Source organism: Arabidopsis lyrata (genome assembly GCF_000004255.2).
Source record: "Arabidopsis lyrata subsp. lyrata unplaced genomic scaffold ARALYscaffold_1, whole genome shotgun sequence".
NCBI classification, from domain to species: domain Eukaryota; kingdom Viridiplantae; phylum Streptophyta; class Magnoliopsida; order Brassicales; family Brassicaceae; genus Arabidopsis; species Arabidopsis lyrata.
The window spans coordinates 5,722,147-5,743,512 of NW_003302555.1; the positions used below are offsets into that span (position 1 = coordinate 5,722,147).

Sequence of the window (21,366 nt, forward strand, 5' to 3'; positions counted from 1 at the left end):
GGAAGAGTAGTTGTAGATTTTTAATGATGAAAATTGATCATTCGATGTCAAGAAAAAAAAAAAAATTATTGGAAAACTAAATGGTATCAAATATGAATATATATATATATATATATATGTTTATAATTGACTTCTTAAAAATAAAAATGAAGATATGTTCATACTAAAGATGTTTCTCTTTTCCACAGAATCTAACAAACGAATCAGAAAAAACAATATTGTGACAACAATCATCAAACCTCTGCAACTGCATTCTTCACACAATCAACATTACACAACCGAACTGATCTCACCATTTCACCCAACCTAGAACCAAAGATTTAGATAGTAAGATCCCATGTACAAAATATGATACATATCGACTTCAAATAACAAAAAGTAAATTCTATAATTGAATTATTCGGTCATCAATTGTTTAAGTACTAACCTGTCGAAGCTATTCCTAGCCCGATCAGAGCTATCCACGCTGTTTCTCGCCTTCCCAAACCGATGATCGATACTAATCTTTCTTGATTTGTCTCTTGCAGTAGTAACACATTCTATGCTATGTCTAGATCCAATCCAATTACTACTCTTTGTTGATTTCTCTTTCTTGTGGTCATCAGCCAATGATAGGCGTCGGAATTTTGGAACTGGAAGCTTCTCAATGGCTGAAATGAACTTTCTTAAGTGAGGTAAGTACTCAGGAGACGTCTCAATATCACAATGGCCTCTTCCTTTAAGCCACAAGGGTTCATATTTTTCTTTGCATAGTCCCCATAAATGTTTTCCATGTGAAATATTCACCACGTCGTCATCTGTTCCCTGCATTGCACGCAAAGAGAATTATACCAAGTTGTTACTATAATCTCGTATAAATATAATAAGAATGAATATATGTATATTGCAATGAAAACACACTTACATGAATTACAAGAACAGGACAGTTTACGAGATGAATTTTGTCGATATTCTGCAAAAAGAGAACTCTTATAAGTTTGCCTAAACAATAATGTACGTACGTAGTTATCCTTAGTTTGGGGTATTTAGTAAAATCAAGGAAGATATATAAGAACGATCGAACCTTGTAAATGTCGAACGGGAAGGAGTGCTTGAGAGGGTACATGACTCGTAGACCGGACAAGAAAGGACTATGAAGAACAAGTGCTCGGAGACGTGGAAGACGAGAAGCTAGCTCAAGCGACGGTCCACTTCCAACGGATTGTCCATACAAAATGATACGTTCATCTTTTGTACCGTACGTCTCTCTTAGCCAATTGTGAGCTGCTTCGATATCTGCGTACGTCTCTTGCTCGCTTGGCTTTCAAAATTTACGATCCAAATCACACAAAATATCATATACTCAACAATCAATGTGAACTTCTTAATTGGAGTATTCATTATATGGGGCTGACAGTAGTTTTTAAATTTGCTTTTTGGGTTTACATATTCGTATACGCGCTAATTAGTCCCCCCACAATAATAATAATAATAAAAAAAGACTATGGTGATTAGAAATAATCGAAATAAATGACTTACCTTACCAGAAGATTGCCCATATCCTGAGTAATCATATCTGCAATTATCATCACATTAAACCATATACTGTATTAATAATAATAAAAAGAACCCAATTATTATTATTTTTACAATTCGGTCGTCTCGGTAGTGAAGTACACCAACCTTTTTTATATAGTTAATATATTTAAAAGAAATAATGCGTCTTACATTTAAAAAAGAAACAGCGAGCTAAGAAATTTGACGAAATGATCTGAGTTTTGGGATTAAAAATGAATTTGGAATCCTATGCTCAATCCTAACCTAATCTTGTCTCATTCTCAAAACAAGACTACAGAAACAAAAGCTATCCCTCAAGAAGGTCATAATAAAACTAAAAACAATTTAATATATGTATCAACCCTTGTTTGAAAAATCGCTAGGCGCTAGTCGGGCGCTCGGCATGGGCCTAGCGATTAATCGGAAAATCGGATTAAAATCGGGGATTAATCGGAGATTAGTTTTAGGGTTATTTTAATATTTTTAAAATATATTAATCCAATATTGTAAAAATTTATGATTTTTATTACAAATTTATGATTTTTATTACAAATTTATGATTTTTATTAAAATTTGAACACAAGTTATTGTAAAACATCACAAACTCTCCATTCAAATGATTAAATAACAAAAATAAAAAGTTTTTTTATACTTGCAATCTAAAAAATAATCGGGGTATATAAGATTAGGCGGAAAGTAATCGGATTAGGCGGAGAATAATCGGGTTACTGATTTTTTAGGGGATTAGTCATTAATCGAGGCGGATAGGGTGGGCCTAGCGATTAAGCGGAGAGTAATCGGGACTAGGCGGGGATTTTTAGAACAGGGGTATCAACTATACCGTTAGTATCAAAAAATAAAAGACAAGTGAATTTAATGGTGTTCATGCATATATAAAACACTAACCCCATGAGATTGACATTGAGTTGAATTAGTTCGGCGAAGATGTAGAAAATGTGAGCAAGATCAGCGGCGTTGCCATGAGAAAACAAAACGGTGAGTTTAGCGGTTGGATTTTTCACATACATGGCCACAATCTCATTCCCTCTTCTCGTCCTTATCTTCACCACTTCGATGTTCTCATCTCTTAGGTAATGCGGCATGTTCGTAGAAATCCTCATCTTCCCCGTTGATTCCTCAGTCACCACCGTGTACGACGGCGGATTTGGTGGGAAGAATGCTAACTTCGCCGCCATCGTCGACGTCGCAATTCCCATTTCACTCAAAGAAACTTTTCTCTCTTTCTTTTTTTTTTGGTGATAGAAGACAAGAATGGCCTATATGCAATAATGATGGATGCTATAATCTATTGATATTGTTTATTAATTTATTCATAATATGGTTAGAAATGGATGCTAAAATTTCCCTTTTAAATGCTCTTTCTTTCTTTATATATATAGTATCCATCTAAATATGTATGGCTAAGATTAAGGCTTAACATAATATATTAATTTCCTTAACTGTGTAAAATGTTCCCCCTTCATTTTTCACGGGGTTTTCTTATTACTTTGGAGCGATATATAACCTACATAATCACATTTTTCAAAACGTATAACCCAAACATTGTGTCAAAAATAATCGTAAGAATATTGAATAAGTATGTTACTTATCTAATTATCAGAAGAAACAAATTTTTACTTATCAGTATAAAAGACTAAGATGATTGAGGATACACGCACGCCCACATACTGATCATTGTTCTCATCTTCTAGATGCTACTTGCATTATAGAAATATAAATAAATCATTATTTATTGAAAGAATATACAATTGAATCTAAAAAAGGGAAACAATGATGTGTAGTGGAGAATAAATCGCTCTAAATTTATTTGTAATCTTATTCGTTTGGAGGGACAGAAAGTTTACTCTCATCATTACTTAAGGAAAATTCACATCAATCTTTCTTTTGCAATTACACTAGCAACACCTTTTTGGGTTAACGAAATATAAATTCAAATTATGCTTAGTTGCAACATTGCATGGTTGACGACATGATAAGTCCCTGCAATTGGGCCTCTATGCATTCGTAAAGCCCATTATGAGCAATGTAATATACTAGTATTCATGCGAATTGATGAAAATTCATCTGGTTTCAAATTCATAAGATTTACACGATAGTTCATGCAAATAAGAAAATGTTTATGAAATTCATCAGGTTTAATGAAAATCACTTGCACGACTAATTTGTTAATATACAGATAAAAGTCTTAATAAAAATGGTTGATAATTTCAGACCTTCAAATTTGTAGTAGTATAAAAGAAAAAAATATGTTATATAAATGTGCACGGATTATCCCTTTTTTTAGCAGTTTCACACATTATAGTTTAATCGAATTAACTTCAGATGATACAGTAATGGTACTAATACAAAATATTATGTTATGAATTCTGATCGGGTAAAGCAATTAGGTACTCGAAATTTGGTGCAATGTGGGAGAAATAGCATACACAATTTTGATACTAACAAAAATACACATATTCCAATTATGGAAGCTATTAGCTATATAGAGCTATAGACCATAGGTTACATTCCACACCCACTGATTCATCGTCCATATTAACTAACTAATATAACTCATATTTGACCGACTTCCTTCGGCTGCCAATTTTTTTTTTATTGTATAGATTCAAATAAAATTTGTTGATTTCTTTTGTCAACTAAAATTTGTGAATCTTATACGGTTTAAAATAATTCATGATTTAAAAGATATTTTTCTTTTGTTTTTTTGAACACCAAATATCGTTTTCTTAGCTACTACTAAAAATAAGACTAATATAATGGAACAAAAATAACCGACTACTAGACAGTTAATTTAATTAACTAGTATATATATTGTATGTGTGTGTTTACTTACGTATATAGAAGAAACAAATATTTGTTGATTAAGATTAAATTATAAATGATGGAACAAGGGTTACTTTTATTGTTCTCGAGTATGAGAAAAGTGGTAATAGAGTAAGAGACAAACACAAAACACGCACATCTGTAAATTGCATTGTACGTTATGTTTCTTCTCCTTATTCGATGTTTAATTTTTGGGCTATTCCCAACGTCAATTTTTGCATTTTTCAGTATCATACTTTGTGTATTAATTATGAGAATAATAATTTGAGATCACTACATTTTCCTTTTCTTAATTAATTTCCTCTTTCCGAGCAATTAAATTAAAGAAAAACAAGGGATGTTCTTGAATGTTACATCGTATTGACTTAGTAAGCACCTTATTCTTTAACTTATATGGTCAACAAGATGATTGTTATGAACGGTGCCTTAGTTGGTGTTCTAAGTTCGACCAAATATTTTAATAAGATAGGTATTATAAGCTTATTGCGAAATATCAAATATATTTAGATTTTAAGACTATAAAACTTCATTTACTTAATTTAGTTATAATTATGGGTGTGAACTTAGATCTCAAGTTGTAATTCGCAGTTTTTTACATTGTTCGGGGATTTTAACGCATGTCCCAATGTCTATGCATGGCAGGTCCCCAATAGAGACACATGGCTTATGGTAAAGTAAAAATAGCTTAGATTTGAAATTCTCTTGGGTTCTTCTTCTTAGATCTCCTATATAAACACTAGTTAGCCTTCTTCTAATCTTCATCATTCTTGCGTACTTTGATCTCATAACTCATTTTGAGAACATTTTCGTAGCTAAGGGAAGAAAATAAGAGATGACCAATGTCACTTCAAGCTTTCTGTGTTTGTTGATCCTTCTTTTGTTTCGCCTCTCCTTTGGATATTCTCTTCATGGTTTATCTCTCTCTTCTATTTCCCGCTTCTCTATTATTAATCATCAAAATATCATGAACATTCGGAATAATTAACTCACAGTTATACGTAAAAGCTTGCTTTATGAGAATCGAACTTACTAAAAGCTATTTCTTCTTCTTTTTTTTTTTTTTTCCAATTTGCATGATATATATAGTTGCATGCATGATTATATTAAAATGCACTTAATATATTATGTCCTATTTTTCATCAGGAGGTAAGGATGAAGTGTCAAGTGTTGACGTCGGTTCAAATGCAAAGGTATATATGTTCTTTAAAAATTTAACTCTTATGTTTTTCTTGAGTAATGAATACTGGAAGCAATTGTTACATTATTCACGACTGCGAATTCATATATAGCATGCAGTTGCATTCAGTTTGAGTTTCGACAGACATGTATATAATCTAAAGAGATTGTAGGTTATGAAGCATCTTGATGATAATGATGATGATGCAATGAAGAAGGCACAAGTACGAGGAAGAATTGGAGAAGAGTTTAGTAAGGAAAAGACAAAGATGATGATGAAGAAGACAACGAATAAAGAGACAAGTGTTGAGGAAGAGGATGATCTCGTTGCCTACACTGCTGACTACTGGAAACCAAGGCACCATCCTCCCAAGAACAACTGATCAAATTTCTTATAGAGAGAGACTCAACAAAATGTTCCTTATTATAATCAATATAAGATGGTACAATACATAAATGGGTATTTGGGAGCTTTGTGTTTGTCGATCGTTCTAATTATAGATAAAAAGTGTTATGTATAACCAAATTGTGTTGTCTCAATGTTGTCATTTTATAAAAAGTGCCAAGTGGTATGTAATAACCAAGTTGTGTTGTTTTAATGTTATCCTTCTCTTAAATTAAGTGCTGATCTTACATTAGTGTTGGGAATTGGTACAAAAGAATATTTCAGAGAGACAAGATATGCTCTTGAATGAGCAAGAACAACAAACTATCAAAAAGTTACAGTAAGAATCTTCGGCGATATCTGGTCGAAAAATGGAAAAAGCTTTTTGGTTCCGAAAATGGATTATGTATCTCACCCGTCTTGGTTTGTAGTTGAATGGCCTCAGACTCCTAGTCCCTCACAGAAAGCTGAAGTAACCCTTTTGTCCACTTGCATCAAATACTCTTATTTACGACCAAACAGGTTATAATTGGGGTTGTTGTCACTGGCCGGACCATTTTGATTCCTCCCTCCGTTTTGAACCAAGCTAGGGAAGCACAAGAACAAGTGACTTTATCTTCAGAAGAACCTGAAGAAAGTAATTACAGTCTTAGACTCAAGTAGCAAAACGACCAAGGACACTTGAGTTTGGGTTGAGGAAAGTAGAAACTTGATAAAAAGTGGAAGACATAAGAAGTCCCCTGTTCATATTTCCAATCTAACCAAAAAGGCCTCATAAGTTCACATTATCAATTTCAAAGGTTACTAAGATTCATTACTTACCGCAATTCGTCAAAGAAGCCAATGTGATACTATTGTTGCCCGATGATACCATCCAGTAGCTAAGATTAATCTGTTAACTGGATCACTGAGGAAGACAATAAAACATCAGATAATTACCTAAGTAACTTTTTGGTTTCTTTTTACAGTAACAGCATAATAACATTTACCTCATGAGACAGTTTCTCTACTGAAAATGCGTGTCTTCTGCAGTTAGCAGATAAGATGGGACAACAGACAAAACTTTTCTGATTACTGATCAGGCAACAAACCCCATTTGATTGTCCAGGAAAGCAATTCATCTGACTTGATCATCACTTCGCAAATGTCTAAGTCAGGCGAAATACCGCGAGATAACATTAGACAGAAGAAGTATTTGCTCTCAATTGCTAAATGTCTCCTACACAAACGATTGATGACCGCGCTATAGTCCCTGATGGAAACATTGAATCCTCTGTCCAGCAGCTGATTAAATAGAATCACTGCCATTTCAGGGTCACCTTTTACACAATGTGCCTTGATCACTGTGGTATAAGCAAATTTGGACAAACTAACATTCCGCTTCTGGAGCGAATAGAGAAACCTGTCAGCTTTCCTTATGCAACCGTAGATACAAAGGCTGTCGATTAGAATATTATAAGTAGCAGACGTAGGATCAAGATTTTGAGATTTCATTTTTTTAAATAACTCAAATGCTCTGGATAAATGTTTAACTCTGCATAGATACTGAATAATTGTATTGTATGTGATCTGATCTGGAGTTATACCTTCAGATTCCATGTCCCTGAGTACATGGTTGAATTTTTCGAGTATCCTTTCCCTGAGTACCTGGTTGCAATTTTCAAGTTTCCAGCCTCTGCAAAGTCCTTTAAAAATCACTGAGTACGTGACATTGGTTGGTGGGATTCCTTCTGCTTTCATTTCCCTGCGCAATTCTTCTATGCTTTTGATACTTCCACAATTTGCGTACGCATCCATCAGAGTTGTATAACTCACAACACTTGGAACCAATCCATATAACTTGATGACATCCAAGATTTTTCTAGCCTCAGCTATATTCTGGGTTTTGCAATACCCGTAAATCAAAGAATTAAAAGTTGCAACGTTAGGAGTTATCCCACTCTCAATAGCTACCTTGAATAACTCTAACGCCTCCTCAATGCAACCAGACTTTGCATACCCGTCAATTACGATATTGTACAGAATAATATCCAGTGTGTCTCCACTTGAAATCAGAGAATCCAGAAGCGATCTTGCCTCAAGTAACATCCCTTTCTGACATAAACCGAGCATAATAGCACCAAGTGTCCTAGAATTCGGAAGAATTCTTTTGTAACACATCTCGTCGTAAACCCTAACAGCCATATCAAATTTTCCTAACTTGCACAGGCCATGAATCACAATAGAATATGCCACGAGATCAGGGGTCAGACCATACGCTTCCAAATCATAGAATAACGACAAAGCTTCATCTACTCGTCCTGTTTTACATAAACCACTGAGCATTACACTATAGGGGATGATACTTTTTAACTCAAATCCCCTCGACAACATATCTTTCAGCAATATTAAACCCATGTCAATATTTCCTAACTGACATTGCCCACATAGTAATATTGTGTATGTAATAACATCAGGACTCAAACCTTTATCCAACATATCTTGAATAACCTCCCCAGCCCCACTGATCATACCGAGAAGATGAAACCCTTTGACAAGAATATTGTATGTCACAGAATCAGGTTCCACTCCATGCTTATTCATATCACTAGCCAACTCTAAAGCTTCTGCGATAGAACCAACTAGACAGAGTCCGTTGATGAGTATATTGTGACTATATACACTAGGAACCAATCCACATTTCAAAACTGTACAGAAAAACGACTTCGCCATATCTACAAAACCCAATTTACAGTAACTTGACATTATACTATTAAAAGAAACTACAGAGGGGCCAATATCCTTCCACTCTGAAGTTCGGAGGAACAAAACTGCATCTTCTAGCTTTTGTTGCCTACACAAACCATCTACAACTGTTGAGTACGTGTGCTCGTTCTTATCCTTGATTTCCTTGTACACATCCCACATCTTATCCGTCTCTCTAAAATTATACAAAACGGAGTTGTACGACTGTGTCGACACATTCAAGTTCCGATCCTTCATCTTTTTCAAGATATAAAGAGACTCATCAACCATTCTCAATCTTGATGAAAGAAACAACAACATATCCCAAACTAATCCCGTAGACTCCCACTTTCTGAAGCTATTAGAGAGAAGTTCACAAAGCCTAGAAGATGAACCAGAGCCTAAACATTGAAAATTGATACAACAAATCATATTCCAACCAAACAACAAACTCTAAAATTCCTCCTAAAGTTCTTTAATTCATTTGAAATTGAAGACAATAAGAAAGTAGAGGACTTGCCTTCTTCTTGGAGCAATTGTTCCAGAATCACTTGAAGCTCTTTGAAACGTCTTTGACCTGCGAAAATATGTGAAACCAACAATGTGGAAAATCTGGAATGACGAAACCCATAAATATCTCTCAGCTCTTTGAAAAACCAAACCGAAAGATCTGAGCTTTCAGACATTAATTCAGCCATGATATCTTCGACGTGTATCTGTCTCAATTCCGAAACCAAGCCTCGAAAGTGATGCCCGTGAAGAAACTCACGGAAACCAATCTTCTTCATCCCAAAGAGAATCTCTTGGTAGAAGTCTCTGTGATCGGAAGTGAAATTGGTTGTGGGTGATGACTCATCTTCGAGTTTGGCGACGGAGAAGGAGGATTTAGTGAATAAGAAAGAAGAGAAAGAAGAGAGAGTACGAGACACTTTGCTTGAATTGAATGCAATCCATCTACAGATCATGGAATTTGTGGATTAGGGTTTGTCAATTGGGGGATTTCTGGAGATGCCCTTGTCGTTTTTCAGAGAAAATTAAGCGAATTTGAGGTTCGCCGGAGAGAATTTTGGTTTTCTTTTCCCGGCAAGTTTGAAGAACAGACGGAGGAGAAAAAAAGGGTTTTACGATTATTGGGTTTATGATTTAAACCTAATTCCGGTTAACCACTAACCGAATCAATTTTATACTCCGGTTCAACTTTCATGCCGGTTTACAAAAATTAGAAAGTGAGAGAGTCAAATTAGACAGTACTATTGTCCAATTTGATCTATTTTTTTTTCATTTCGTATTTGATTAAATCAATATATGATGATGTTAAAAATATTTTACATGCATCACAAATTTAACAAAGTAACACATACGTAGTAAGAAAAAGTGTATATTACATAAAAAAAAAAAGATGAGAGTTCGTTGTCTAAAATAGGCGAAACGTTCATTTCTATTAAACATGAGAGCATGCAGCAGCAAAGAGTAGAAGCTAAGAATAATCTGGTTTATAATTATTTAATTCACCGTAACCATATCAATAATCATATTTTCCACTAAACGAAGAAGTGATGAGTGCGAACTAGACTAGTGTGGTTTTTTTAATCTAAGGGCATCACAGACCGAAATTGTTTCTTCTATGAGATTATTGTCTAAAATGCCATTTTTTAGGAAAAACTTACGAAAATGTCATTTTTTTAATAGTTTACGGATTTTGCCCTTTTTTAACACTTAAAAATGTACGTATTTTGTGATTTTTTTTGCAAAAATACGTACTTTATACCAAATACTAAACCCTAAGAACAAATGGAACCGACTAAACCCAAACATAACGAGTGAAACGCATGTTAAATCATATTTTTGGAACCTGAAAAAAGGCAAAATCTACAAACTATTCAAAAAATGGCAAAATCCACAAATGCCACTATAAAAAAGGGCAAAATCCGTAATTAATTCTTCTTTTCTATTTACTTTAACATGACAAAACACTACAAAACTTATTGGAAGATGAAAGTTTCATTCATGCAATAATACTCAAATTAAATTATACATCTATCAATTAGTATTTCAAATCAAGTACAGAAAGAAGAACTACAACAGATTAAATTTTAAATGTAAAATTACATATAGAAAAGGTAATAAGATGGATCACTTCACCAATTTGATTATTTGACACCTTTCTTGATGCATGCATTAGATCTAAAAACAACTTAAATAAATGTAAAATCGTAGTATCTCTTTTTCAACTTAAATAAACTTCACTATGTCTATATGATTTTTTGCCGTTTCTTTGTAACTATATACACCAATGAAGAAAATATTCAAATACGGTAAAATTTCACAAATATGAAATCCACATTTCACCAACTTAGGTGTAATTAGTTCTATCATGTAACCACATTCATTAACTTAAAACCTCCATTATATGGTGCATTGCTCTCCTATAAGTACTTGATGCTATTCTTTGTTTTGACTTACTCCAAATCAAAGATGTACAAAGCAAGTCCTCAAAGAAGAGAGATTGTGGAGAAAAGCAAGAATGTAAGAGAGAAGGAGACTAAGCAAAACTCAAATTTCTTTGCAAAACACTTAAAGAGAATTTACCCAATCACGCTTCAACGAAGCACTTCTTCTTCATTCTCAATCTCTTCTATATCTCTGTCACTCTCTCAGAACTCGACCGATTCTGTTTCCACGGATTCAAATTCGACGTTGGAACAAAAGATCTCTCTAGCACTCGGTTTAATCTCATCTCCCTACAGAAGAGAAACATTTGTTCCAAAAAGTATCCCGCAACAACTAGAACAACAACTATGTCAGGATTTCAATAGTGATGAACCAAAGAGGTGCAATTGGATCACCAAGAAAAGTGGTAAGATCAAGATATGTCCTAATCTAATATTTATCATAGCTAAACGGCTAAACTAAATATATATAAGTGAATTAGAGAATCAATAATGTGATAAACCAAATCTAATTCCATTAATGATCATTATAAGTCAAGTATATAGGTACATATATAAAAGTTTTATTTTGTATTTTGTTGTAGATGAAGTCTACGTAACGTTTCATGACCAGCAGTGGGGAGTCCCTGCCTATGATGATAAGTATGATTATAGCTTCCACAATTTTATGAGATTAACTTCATATATTTATACAATCAAATGCCAATTCCCTCTTGTTACACTATATATGCTTATATCTAACTTAATGTTGTAAAAAGGAAATTAATTGCAAGGTGATTTATGACTAAAACAGCCTGCTTTTTGAGTTACTTGCGATGTCGGGGATGTTAATGGACTATAATTGGACCGAGATTATAAAACGCAAAGAACTCTTTAGGTAAAATCTCTCGCCATATTCATAATATCCTAAACTATACATGTAAATAATCATTTATAGGTGTTTTGATAATTTGTTAAACTAGAGAGGCCTTTTGTGAGTTTGACCCAAATCTGGTAGCCAAAATGGGAGAGAAAGATATCACAGAAATTGCATCAAACAAAGCAATAATGTTACAAGAGAGTAGAGTAAGGTGTATAGTCGACAATGCCAAATGCATAACCAAGGCAAGTTTCAAACCTTTCTCCAATTTTCCAAAACAGCCCTATAATTTATTGTATATTGTTCCATATACATTCATTTTCAATTATCCATAATGGATCCAGAGAATACTATATTTTACAGGTGGTCAAGGAATTTGGATCATTCAGCAGCTTCATTTGGGGGTTTATGGATTACAAACCTATCATTAACAAATTCAAGTATTCAAGAAATGTACCATTGAGATCTCCCAAGGCTGAGATAATTAGCAAAGATATGATCAAACGAGGGTTTCGATTTGTCGGTCCAGTGATCGTACATTCGTTCATGCAGGCTGCAGGGTTAACAATAGATCATCTCGTCGATTGTTTTAGACATGGTGATTGTGTGAGCCTTGCTGAGAGGCCATGGAGGCATATATGATCTTGGGTTGGCGAGAGAGTCTAATCCAGTTTCTCTTTAAAACATATAATTTCGGTTTTTTGAGTGCTATTTTTACTAATGAAATACAAGGATTGATTTGAGCTCAAACTTTCTTTGGATTTAGTTTGATATGTCTCAGGTTTTGGTTTTGTTTGGATTTAACTTTTATATATTTTAACTAATTTCTTATATATCGATCTTTCATGCTCTTTCAGTTCGGTTTGGTTTTGTTTAGATGTAAAAAAAAATGATTATTAATTAAATTCAATTTTCTATACAAATAGAGAGGAGAACAATATAACAATGTTATTATGTAGGGCGACCATTGTTATTCTTGTAAAGACGATGCAAAATGTATCGAAACAAAAGAAGAAAAAGGAAGTTAGGAAAAAAAATGTTAAAGAATATTTACAGGCAAAAAAACATTTCTTCACGTTGCAAGTGCTCGTGGATGCTACAAAAGTAAACTAATCTTAACATAGTTTAACGTAGCTAACAAGTAATTGCTTCAAAACTCAACTCGTGAAAGTAAAATCTTTGGTATTCTCTTATGTGAACTCATATAGTCATATGATCTCAAAACTTGCACGATGTACCAAGTCTCTGTGTGTTCCTCAACGTCAGGGTCTTGCGCTCTGCAAAAGCCGAGTGAAGCAACTCCTGAAACCTCTCCAAGAACACAACCCATTCGACTTCTTTCATGTCCGCTAACTTCACAAAGTTTGCGCTAACAGGGAGCTGCACGTTCGCGCTCTTGTGACTTACCAATGCTTTGTCGGTTTTGTTGTCTCTCGGAGGTTTCAGGTGTCCAGATCCCATGGTGTTGCTTAGATTGTTGTTCTTCATTGATGTGGAAAGCTTTGAGAGAGATATAGTAAGTATTGTTTCATCTTTGTCGTCTTCTTCTTCTTCCGCAATGCTCTCTTTGAGCTCTCCAAGTGAAGAACATCCGTATGAAAATGAGTTCTTGGCAAAGAACTCATTGGTTCCTGTCTCAGAGCCATAAACCAAGTCTAGGTCATTGTAGTCTATGTCAAACTGAAACTCTGTCTCTCCTTCTACATCTGACTTGGGAGATAAAACGTCTTTTTCAGAGGTTAATCTCTTGGCTTCGATACACAACATTTCTAGTTCACTTGGTTCTTCTTCTCCTGCACGAAATTCTCGAGTCATCATCTCACCAATCTCTGCCAGACAAAGTCCAAAAACAGCAGCTTCTTTGAGAAATACAGTACACAGAACTAGAACCCTGAGACAAGCCTCTCGAATCATTGGAAGCTCTCTTCGAAGCATTTCACAATCTTTCACTGGATCAAGACTTTGTATGTAGTCAAGTTCTTCTTCAGAGAAAGGTATTGAAGCCTGAGGCCAATGAATCCATTCGAAGTAAGGATCTTCGAGTGTTTCTGGCAAGCAAAGACCATGATCTATTGGAATAAGCTCCACTTGACCAAACCTCCCAACACCACCATCATCAAGCTTCTTCACCAACAGGTTTCCACCATGCCGGTCTGTGTTGAGAATCCTTATGTCCAATATCCCAATGCGGTGCACAGAAGCGACAGGGAAGCTTGAAGTCCCGTGATCACTGGCATCAAAATCATGAGGTACAAACTTCTGGAACGAAGCAATCTTGCTGCTGACCAGCTTCTTCTTCTCACGAGATTTGTTCCCGTCCATTCCATCATTGACATTGAAAACAGAGTGTGTTATCTTCACAAGAGCCGTGGGAGGAACATTAGAAAAGTGATCATAGTCAAGAAGGTACGCAGCAACTTCTCTAAACCCAGTTTCCCCAACTCGCACAGAAGGCTTTAAACCAGGCTGCCCAAGTGCTTTCCCTACGAAGCCTTTAGGATTGTTAGGAGCAAACGGTTCTTCATCCGTAGGCTTGACAATAGCAACGCTTTGACCCATTTCATTCCTAAAATAGTATGCCCCTCCAAGCCCACCATTGACAGGGATTGGTTCAACACCCATCTTCATCGCCTTAACAATGTCATTCGCAGTTTGCTTCAAAGACATAAAGCAATGCGAGTGACTAAGTATCTCAATAGGACCACTTCGATCTTTCCTCTGTAGATCATTCCCAGTAGGTGAAAGACACGGAGTAGACGAACTTCTGTGCATTAAGTTACGCTTCAGGAGAAGCGGTGAATCATTCCTCACAGCACTCAAGTCATTCTTCAACACCATATCCCCAAAGGTCAAAGAGCTTTCCTCAGTTGGAAAGTTAAACGCAATCTGAAGCCTTTTCTTCACAGTGTGAACATTGTCATTACGATCCAACTCAACTCCCAAAACACAGCCAGTTTCGGTTTGCACGAACACACGTCTCCTCCCTGAAGACTGTTGCTGAAGAAGATGATGCTTATACTGTTTCCCTTCCATCTTTCTAGCCCCATGAAATTCCCCTTTAAGAGGAGCCTTAAACACTGCCATTGCCATCTCTTCAGAACAACAACGCCTCCGTCTTAAACCAACACAAGCTCCACCAGACAGAAGTGAAAACAAGACCCTTTAGCCTGACACTACATCAGGTAAACCATGCTTTATAGGTGGTACCAGAGAGAAGAAGATTAAAATCTGCATAAAAAGATGAAACATAGATCAGAAATCTTGAAGATTTGATTATTGTATACAGTTGTAATATATAAAGCAACCTTCTTTTTCTCGGCTTTTTACACAAATCATTAAAAATTTCTACTTTCTTCACACTTCCCACAAGATACATCTTGATCCAAGAAACTTAACAGTAATCATGATTACAGAAATTTATTCACTTTACACAAATCGAAGAACAAAACGAAAAAATCAAAACCAAAGAAACGAAATTTAAAGGAGATTTCGAAAGAGAAGGTAACGAGGAAGAAGAAGAACTCACCGGAGAACAAGATCTGAAGAGACGCACATGGAGAAGAGACAGTGAAGCGTAGAATCTGAGAGAAGAGGCTTCAATGGAGGCAATGAATCGGTAAAATCTGACTCAGTGAGTCACTGATCCATTAGCCTCGCTATCTATCTCTGCCTCCTTTCTTCGTCTCTAACCTCTCAACGACGCTTTTTTAACTCTCAGCATAAGTATGGACCATTCCTGCTACATCATTTTTAACCAGTGCCACGTCAGCTTTGTATTTTAATTCTTTTTTCCTTGTCAAATTTCATTATTCATGTAATTCTATTTTTGTTTTTTGGCTACACCATTTGAGATTATAGATATTTGAATGATTGTGACATTATAGATTATAGATATCTGAGAATTTTATATCGTGTGTGATAAGATCATCTAAATTGGTAGATGATCTATTATAGTATTATTCATATTATTAACCGTATATATGTTGCATTTTAAGAATTCTACATGAGAAATACAAAAGTCTTTACTTTAGTTTCGAAATTTGGAGCTATATCTATATCAATAAAAGAGTGATTATTGGCTGACAAATTAAAATATTACAAAAAATGCAGTAATATTTGAAAGAAGTAAAAAAAAAAAAAACATTTACCATTATCCTCGACTCTGAGAAGGGTCTAGAACAAAAAAAGAGAGCCGTCCGATCTACAGAGTCCACATGAGACCAAAGCCGTTCGATTAGTAGATGATACGTGGCAATTAGTGAGAAGTACACGTTAGGATAAGAGGTGATGACGTGACAACTAGACCGACTTAGTGACGATTGATGCATGTAGTTGACAAACAAATGGGCCTTAGAACTTAAAAAAGCCCATGTAACCTATCAAGAGTTGATGATAGTTTTGCTGCACGAGGTGTATTTAATGTTTCCTTGTGATTGAAGCCACCACGTTAAACTGAAAAGAAAAACAAACCTAACTCGCAAAATCCACGATAAAGTATTTGAGGCCTACGAAATAATACATTACAGAAAAATCACTCTTTTCTGTTTTTATTCGAACGGTCTTTGTAAATCGAATACAAAGCCTAAAAAGGTTTTTTAAAAAAAAACAAGAAATTCTGATAGAAAATCCATCAGAATCTACAACAGAGAAGAGAGGAGTAATGTCTCCATCCTTTCTTCTCCTTTCGAAGTTGCCTCTTCTTAGCTTTTTCCTTTCGAATTTGTCTCTCCTCAGCTTTCTCCTTTCGAAGTTGTCTCTCCTCAGCTATCACCATTCGAAGTTGTGTCTCCTCAGCTTTCTCCTTTTGAAGTTGAGTCTCCTCAGCGTTCTCCTTTTGGAGTTGAGTCTCCTCAGCTTTCACCACTCGAAGTTGTGTCCTATCAGCTTTCACCATTTGAAGTTTTGTCTCCTCAGCTTTCACCATTCGAAGTTGTGTCTCCTCAGCTTTACCCACTCTTACAGGACTCCTGTTCCACTCCGATTGCGGTCTGTAACAAAAATTTCACAGAATTAAAGTTTATAGAACTAACAGATCACAAAAATGTATGTGAGTGTATGCATGTATATTACATTGGGAAAACGAAAGAGCTTGCGCTGGTTCCATCAGAACGAAAAGAGAGGTTTTCGGAGCCTGATCTTGGTCCACAGTAAGTTATATAAGCTAAACTTGACTCAGCCTCACAATAACTTATTTCCCTGAAACCATTTGGGAGATTCCTTGACAAGAGATTCTCATCACAAAAGTTGTCTGCTTCTGGTTCCTCTGTTATCTCCGGTTCCTCTGTTATCTCCAGTTGTGTGTCATGATGGACTATGTTTTCCTCAGGTCCATGAGTGTTGTTTTTGTTGGGTGGTATTTGGGAATCCTCCATTGATAAAATATCTCCCATGGTTAAAGCCTTCTTAGAGACATTTGTTGATGTAGCTACTACGTCCCTCGGTGCCACTTTGGAATCATCCTTAGCTTCTTGACTTGTCACAATCAAAGTCTCTTGATCAAATTCTTCAATTTCGCTGACATCTGATATTTTGGATCCAAAAGGTTTCGAATTTACGTTGACAGAATCTTTCTTGTTGAAGAACAACTTCTCCTGGATCATAGGATTACACAAGCTTTCAATTAAACTATGAAAATCATTAAATAATTGGATTATTTCATAAAAACTGAATTATTTTATTGTAAAAAAATAAAAATATTATACTTAACCATGGAGTCACATTTCAATGCCTCTAACAACTAGAATCTAAATCTCACCAAAAAAGACAACAACTAGAATCTAAATAAAAGTACGCTAATAATGATTCACACTAAAATCTAAAGCATGGTTTTACTGTTTCACCAATACAAAAACATATAGTACAAAAATCCAAAAAAATCGTTGAAATGTCAACTAATTTCAGTAACAACAATCTGTGCAATTAATTTGAGCATATATAATAACAAAAGAATAGTTTCTTGCCGTTTAATTTTGCAATTAATTAAAAAACCAAACCTCAGAAATGTAGGCAGACATTCTCAAGAAATATTATCCTCTTACCACCACTGAAACACCACTCCTGTTTTAGAAAAAATAAGCGAATTAGTTCAAAAAATCTTCGGAAAACACGAATCAAAAATATAAGGTAATCTTTATCGATATTTAATCACCCTAACAAATAGAGAACAAGATTGTCTCAATTCATAACTTGAAGGTAGTCAGAATCTCTTAACTAGGAGTTTTTGGTCTGGGTAGTCAAGATATCTCACTCTCTATTTATAAGGGGGTCGGCTTCTTAACCCTAATCATCATGAAAATTGTGTCAAAATGCTTTAATCCTGATTCCTGATAGGATTAGGATCCACTTTTTAACCATACGATTATGATCCAACTGCTTAAACCATACACGTGGAAAGAAGATAAGATTTTCGTAATCTGTACTTATGTTCTATGAACTCATATGTGTTCGAGCTAATATATGCAATGTGAGTTTTATTGGGTTTGGCCCAAATAAGTAAAGTTATTTCCAAAAACCCAAAAATATTCAAAAACAAATCTACTACAAATAAAAAGAGGTTGTTCAGGCTTCTCAAATCATCCACATCAGCTTAAACCATACACGTGGAAAGAAGATAAGATTTTCGTAATCTGCACTTATGTTATATGAGCTCATATGTGCTCGAACTAATATATGCAATGTGAGTTTTATTGGGTTTGGCCCAAATAAGTAAAGTTATTTCTAAAAACCCAAAAATATTCAAAAACAAATCTACTACAACTAAAAAGAGGTTGTTCAGGTTTCTCAGATCATCCACATCAACTTAAACCATACACGTGGAAATAAGATAATATTTTTGTAATCTATGCTCGTATGTTATATGAGCTCATATGTGGTCGCGCAAATATATGCAATGTGAGTTTTATTGGGTTTGGCCCAAATAAGTAAAGTTATTTTCAAAAACCCCAAAAATATTCAAAAACAAATCAACTACTAATAAAAAAAGGTCCTTTAGGTTTTCCAAATCATCCACATCAGCAAAATGTAGTTTTTCACAATCTGTTACCTCATCTTTTAATTTTTTTCAATGAAAACTCTTTGCAAAACCAAATTATGATGTCATGTCAGCAATGGGTAATAATACTTCTAAGTTTTTAAAGAAAAGAGCGTAGATCCTCATTCTCACAATTGATTGTAACGTTTGTTTCCATGTTCTCACGAATCCATATAAATCTATTAAATTCAGAGCACCTAATAACTCTTTCGCTAGATTAAGATTGACCATCTAAAAATCTTCTAGCTTTACACGTACTATAGTAAAATTGCCTTCCAATAACGATCGTTTCTCAATTCTCCAGAGAAACTCATATTCCAACGTTTTCAAAAGACATAACCCGATACTATTTTAGAGTTGGGATGATGGACGAGAAGGTCATGAATCCGAACGAGATTAATACGATAAACAAAAATCCCAAATACTCTTATCAAAATCAAACCAGAGTTTAAGATTCAAGGATGGGTGTTAGATTTAAGTAGTAGTACCCTTTAGACATTTTGGTAAAAATAGTAAAATAGAATATCATATGATTTTTTTTGTTTATACCAAAGAACTAAAAATAGAATTTAAAACAAAATTACCTAAGCCTTCAAATGTTTATCCGAGCGTAACTTGGATTTTCTCCTAGTGATAAATTGTAAACCGAGCATGTACCATCATACCTTTTCAATGTTCTAGGAAAATTTTAAAACAAATCGATAGAAGAAAAAAAAAATCCATACAGAATCGAAGTACAATTCTCAAAAGCGTTGCATAATTCAGAAAAATATCGAAACATTTTGAAAAGGAAGGAAAAAAGTGGATTTTTATTTCTCCGAACTAAACAACCCTTTTAAGTGAAGAAAGAATATTACAATATGGAATGAGAGGAATAGAAGGAGACACGGTGAACAGCCTTTACCAACAGAGATACTCGTCAAGTTAATTGATAAAAATGTCCGTAATCGGTTGAGCACAATGGAAGGGAGAGGAGCCTCAAGCGGACTCCAAACTTGGTTTGCATCAAAGATCTAGAGAAGACTCTGTTTGCTTTTTAATGTCTTAAAAATGATTCGAATTGTATCGCATTAAGTTGTAGAAAACGTTTATTTTTCTTTTGAATATAATTTAACATTAAATTCAAAAAAAAAAAGAATATCACAAAACATTCATAAATAACTTTGAAATTTCTAACATAGAATATATATAGACAATCTACAACTTTGAACATATAATTCAAAACCGTCTTTGGTTATGCAATTTTATTCTTAAAGCCTGAAATTGACCAACTTTGAAATTCTCTTCCGTTAAATTGTAACAATTTCTGGTATAGTATGATAGTATCTGTGTAAGAGACTCATTATGATATAATATCTATTGAAAGAAAAACAGTACCCATCTATTGGAATATCAATCATGGCCGAAATGGTGAATGGGTATATAATATACTCAAGCCCAATGGATGTTAAGACAACAACAATTTGGCCCCATTTATATTAGAGAGACATGACTCTCTCATCCTCGAGAGTCAAGACCATCTAGAGCCCATCAAAGCATTCTTTGGCATTCAGTTCATACACATATATGATCTTTATCAATCATTTATATTTGTCTCCTAGAAATTAACTCATTTTTTTTGTTTTTAGATTTTTCTTAAAGAATTCTTCAATTTCATTTTATAGGGAGCTCTATTTTATTTGTACGTTACCATGACATATAAAGCATAAAAACAAGACGTCTTGAAGAATATATTTTTTTTGAAAGATTCTAATTTATAATTATGAAATCATTCGTCTTAGTTTCATGTATTGCGATTGAATGGTCAATTTGTTAGATATTATAATATTTCAAGAGGTTTTAGCGTAATTCTCATTTTTATTAAAAAAAAATCATTAAAGAAACACATGTACACGTGCTATACATGGAAACTAAAATATTGCTATAATAGTGTGTACTTAGAGCATTGGTAACGCTGAAACACTGATTTGTGTTTTTAACATTATTTTATTAAGAAGAGAGAGAAGAAAAAAAAGAAAGAAAAAAGAAGAAAAAAAGAGGACTAATACACAAAAGACACGTGCTCATAATACTCTTAGAACACCTTAAGAACAGTTTTCGGAGAGAAACACAATTCCACTTTGTCTTATACTGTTCAAGCCTTTTATTAATTTAATATTCTTAAAACACCTGATGTGTTTTGGCGATGCATATGCTCTTACGAACCCACTGCAATCTTGTGTGTGAATGTTTTTCCTCTACTTACTTAAATTTCATTTGTTGATAAGAATCAACAAACATACAAGTTCCATCTTGTTCCTTCTTTTGCATACACTGGAAAGATGTCAGAGTAGAAAAAAAGAAGAAAAAGTAAGTGATCCAA

At 34.4% G+C, this 21,366-nt stretch overlaps 6 protein-coding genes across 11 annotated transcripts; 2 read left to right on the forward strand and 4 right to left on the reverse strand.

Moving 5' to 3' along the window:
* Positions 1-55: 55 nt before the first annotated feature.
* LOC9326075 (protein ABHD17B) lies at positions 56-2,920 on the reverse strand. 2 transcript variants are annotated; one of them, XM_002892716.2, is made up of 6 exons: positions 2,443-2,920; positions 1,519-1,555; positions 1,064-1,300; positions 905-952; positions 428-804; positions 56-306 (listed from the first exon to the last, which is right to left on the reverse strand). In XM_002892716.2, exons 1-6 carry the CDS (start codon positions 2,751-2,753, stop codon positions 234-236), a joined length of 1,083 nt encoding a protein of 360 aa, XP_002892762.1. In that variant the 5' UTR covers positions 2,754-2,920; the 3' UTR covers positions 56-233. The 2 variants fall into 2 exon arrangements, with proteins under 2 accessions (XP_002892762.1, XP_020866639.1); XM_021010980.1 differs by having other exon boundaries at positions 69-306; positions 1,064-1,295; positions 2,443-2,458.
* A 1,564-nt stretch (positions 2,921-4,484) lies between these two features.
* LOC9328825 (root meristem growth factor 2) lies at positions 4,485-6,172 on the forward strand. The gene is made up of 3 exons (XM_021015023.1): positions 4,485-5,291; positions 5,524-5,570; positions 5,730-6,172. Exons 1-3 carry the CDS (start codon positions 5,213-5,215, stop codon positions 5,937-5,939), a joined length of 336 nt encoding a protein of 111 aa, XP_020870682.1. The 5' UTR covers positions 4,485-5,212; the 3' UTR covers positions 5,940-6,172.
* LOC9326076 (putative pentatricopeptide repeat-containing protein At1g13630) lies at positions 6,147-9,834 on the reverse strand. 3 transcript variants are annotated; one of them, XM_021015022.1, is made up of 5 exons: positions 9,186-9,834; positions 7,151-9,066; positions 6,931-7,062; positions 6,764-6,848; positions 6,147-6,569 (listed from the first exon to the last, which is right to left on the reverse strand). In XM_021015022.1, exons 1-4 carry the CDS (start codon positions 9,628-9,630, stop codon positions 6,846-6,848), a joined length of 2,496 nt encoding a protein of 831 aa, XP_020870681.1. In that variant the 5' UTR covers positions 9,631-9,834; the 3' UTR covers positions 6,147-6,569; positions 6,764-6,845. The 3 variants fall into 3 exon arrangements, with proteins under 3 accessions (XP_020870681.1, XP_020870679.1, XP_020870680.1); XM_021015020.1 differs by having other exon boundaries at positions 6,931-9,066; positions 9,186-9,833; XM_021015021.1 differs by lacking the exons at positions 6,147-6,569; positions 6,764-6,848; positions 6,931-7,062 and having other exon boundaries at positions 7,262-7,379; positions 7,528-9,066; positions 9,186-9,833.
* A 1,223-nt stretch (positions 9,835-11,057) lies between these two features.
* On the forward strand, positions 11,058-12,824 carry LOC9328826 (DNA-3-methyladenine glycosylase). Its single transcript, XM_021012364.1, has 5 exons — positions 11,058-11,522; positions 11,700-11,757; positions 11,909-11,992; positions 12,078-12,219; positions 12,338-12,824. The coding sequence occupies exons 1-5, from the start codon at positions 11,105-11,107 to the stop codon at positions 12,614-12,616; spliced, it is 981 nt and encodes a 326-aa protein (XP_020868023.1). The 5' UTR covers positions 11,058-11,104; the 3' UTR covers positions 12,617-12,824.
* A 101-nt stretch (positions 12,825-12,925) lies between these two features.
* Positions 12,926-15,666, reverse strand: LOC9326077 (phosphatidylinositol 4-kinase gamma 6). 2 transcript variants are annotated; one of them, XM_021012363.1, is made up of 2 exons: positions 15,501-15,666; positions 12,926-15,147 (listed from the first exon to the last, which is right to left on the reverse strand). In XM_021012363.1, exon 2 carries the CDS (start codon positions 15,062-15,064, stop codon positions 13,193-13,195), a length of 1,872 nt encoding a protein of 623 aa, XP_020868022.1. In that variant the 5' UTR covers positions 15,065-15,147; positions 15,501-15,666; the 3' UTR covers positions 12,926-13,192. The 2 variants fall into 2 exon arrangements, with proteins under 2 accessions (XP_020868022.1, XP_020868021.1); XM_021012362.1 differs by having other exon boundaries at positions 12,926-15,202.
* A 741-nt stretch (positions 15,667-16,407) lies between these two features.
* On the reverse strand, positions 16,408-18,387 carry LOC9328827. Of its 2 annotated transcripts, none has more exons than XM_021012365.1 (4): positions 18,129-18,387; positions 17,968-18,031; positions 17,045-17,565; positions 16,408-16,962 (listed from the first exon to the last, which is right to left on the reverse strand). In XM_021012365.1, the coding sequence occupies exons 2-4, from the start codon at positions 17,986-17,988 to the stop codon at positions 16,605-16,607; spliced, it is 900 nt and encodes a 299-aa protein (XP_020868024.1). In that variant the 5' UTR covers positions 17,989-18,031; positions 18,129-18,387; the 3' UTR covers positions 16,408-16,604. The 2 variants fall into 2 exon arrangements, with proteins under 2 accessions (XP_020868024.1, XP_002892765.1); XM_002892719.2 differs by having other exon boundaries at positions 18,123-18,387.
* Between the last annotated feature and the right edge of the window lie 2,979 nt (positions 18,388-21,366).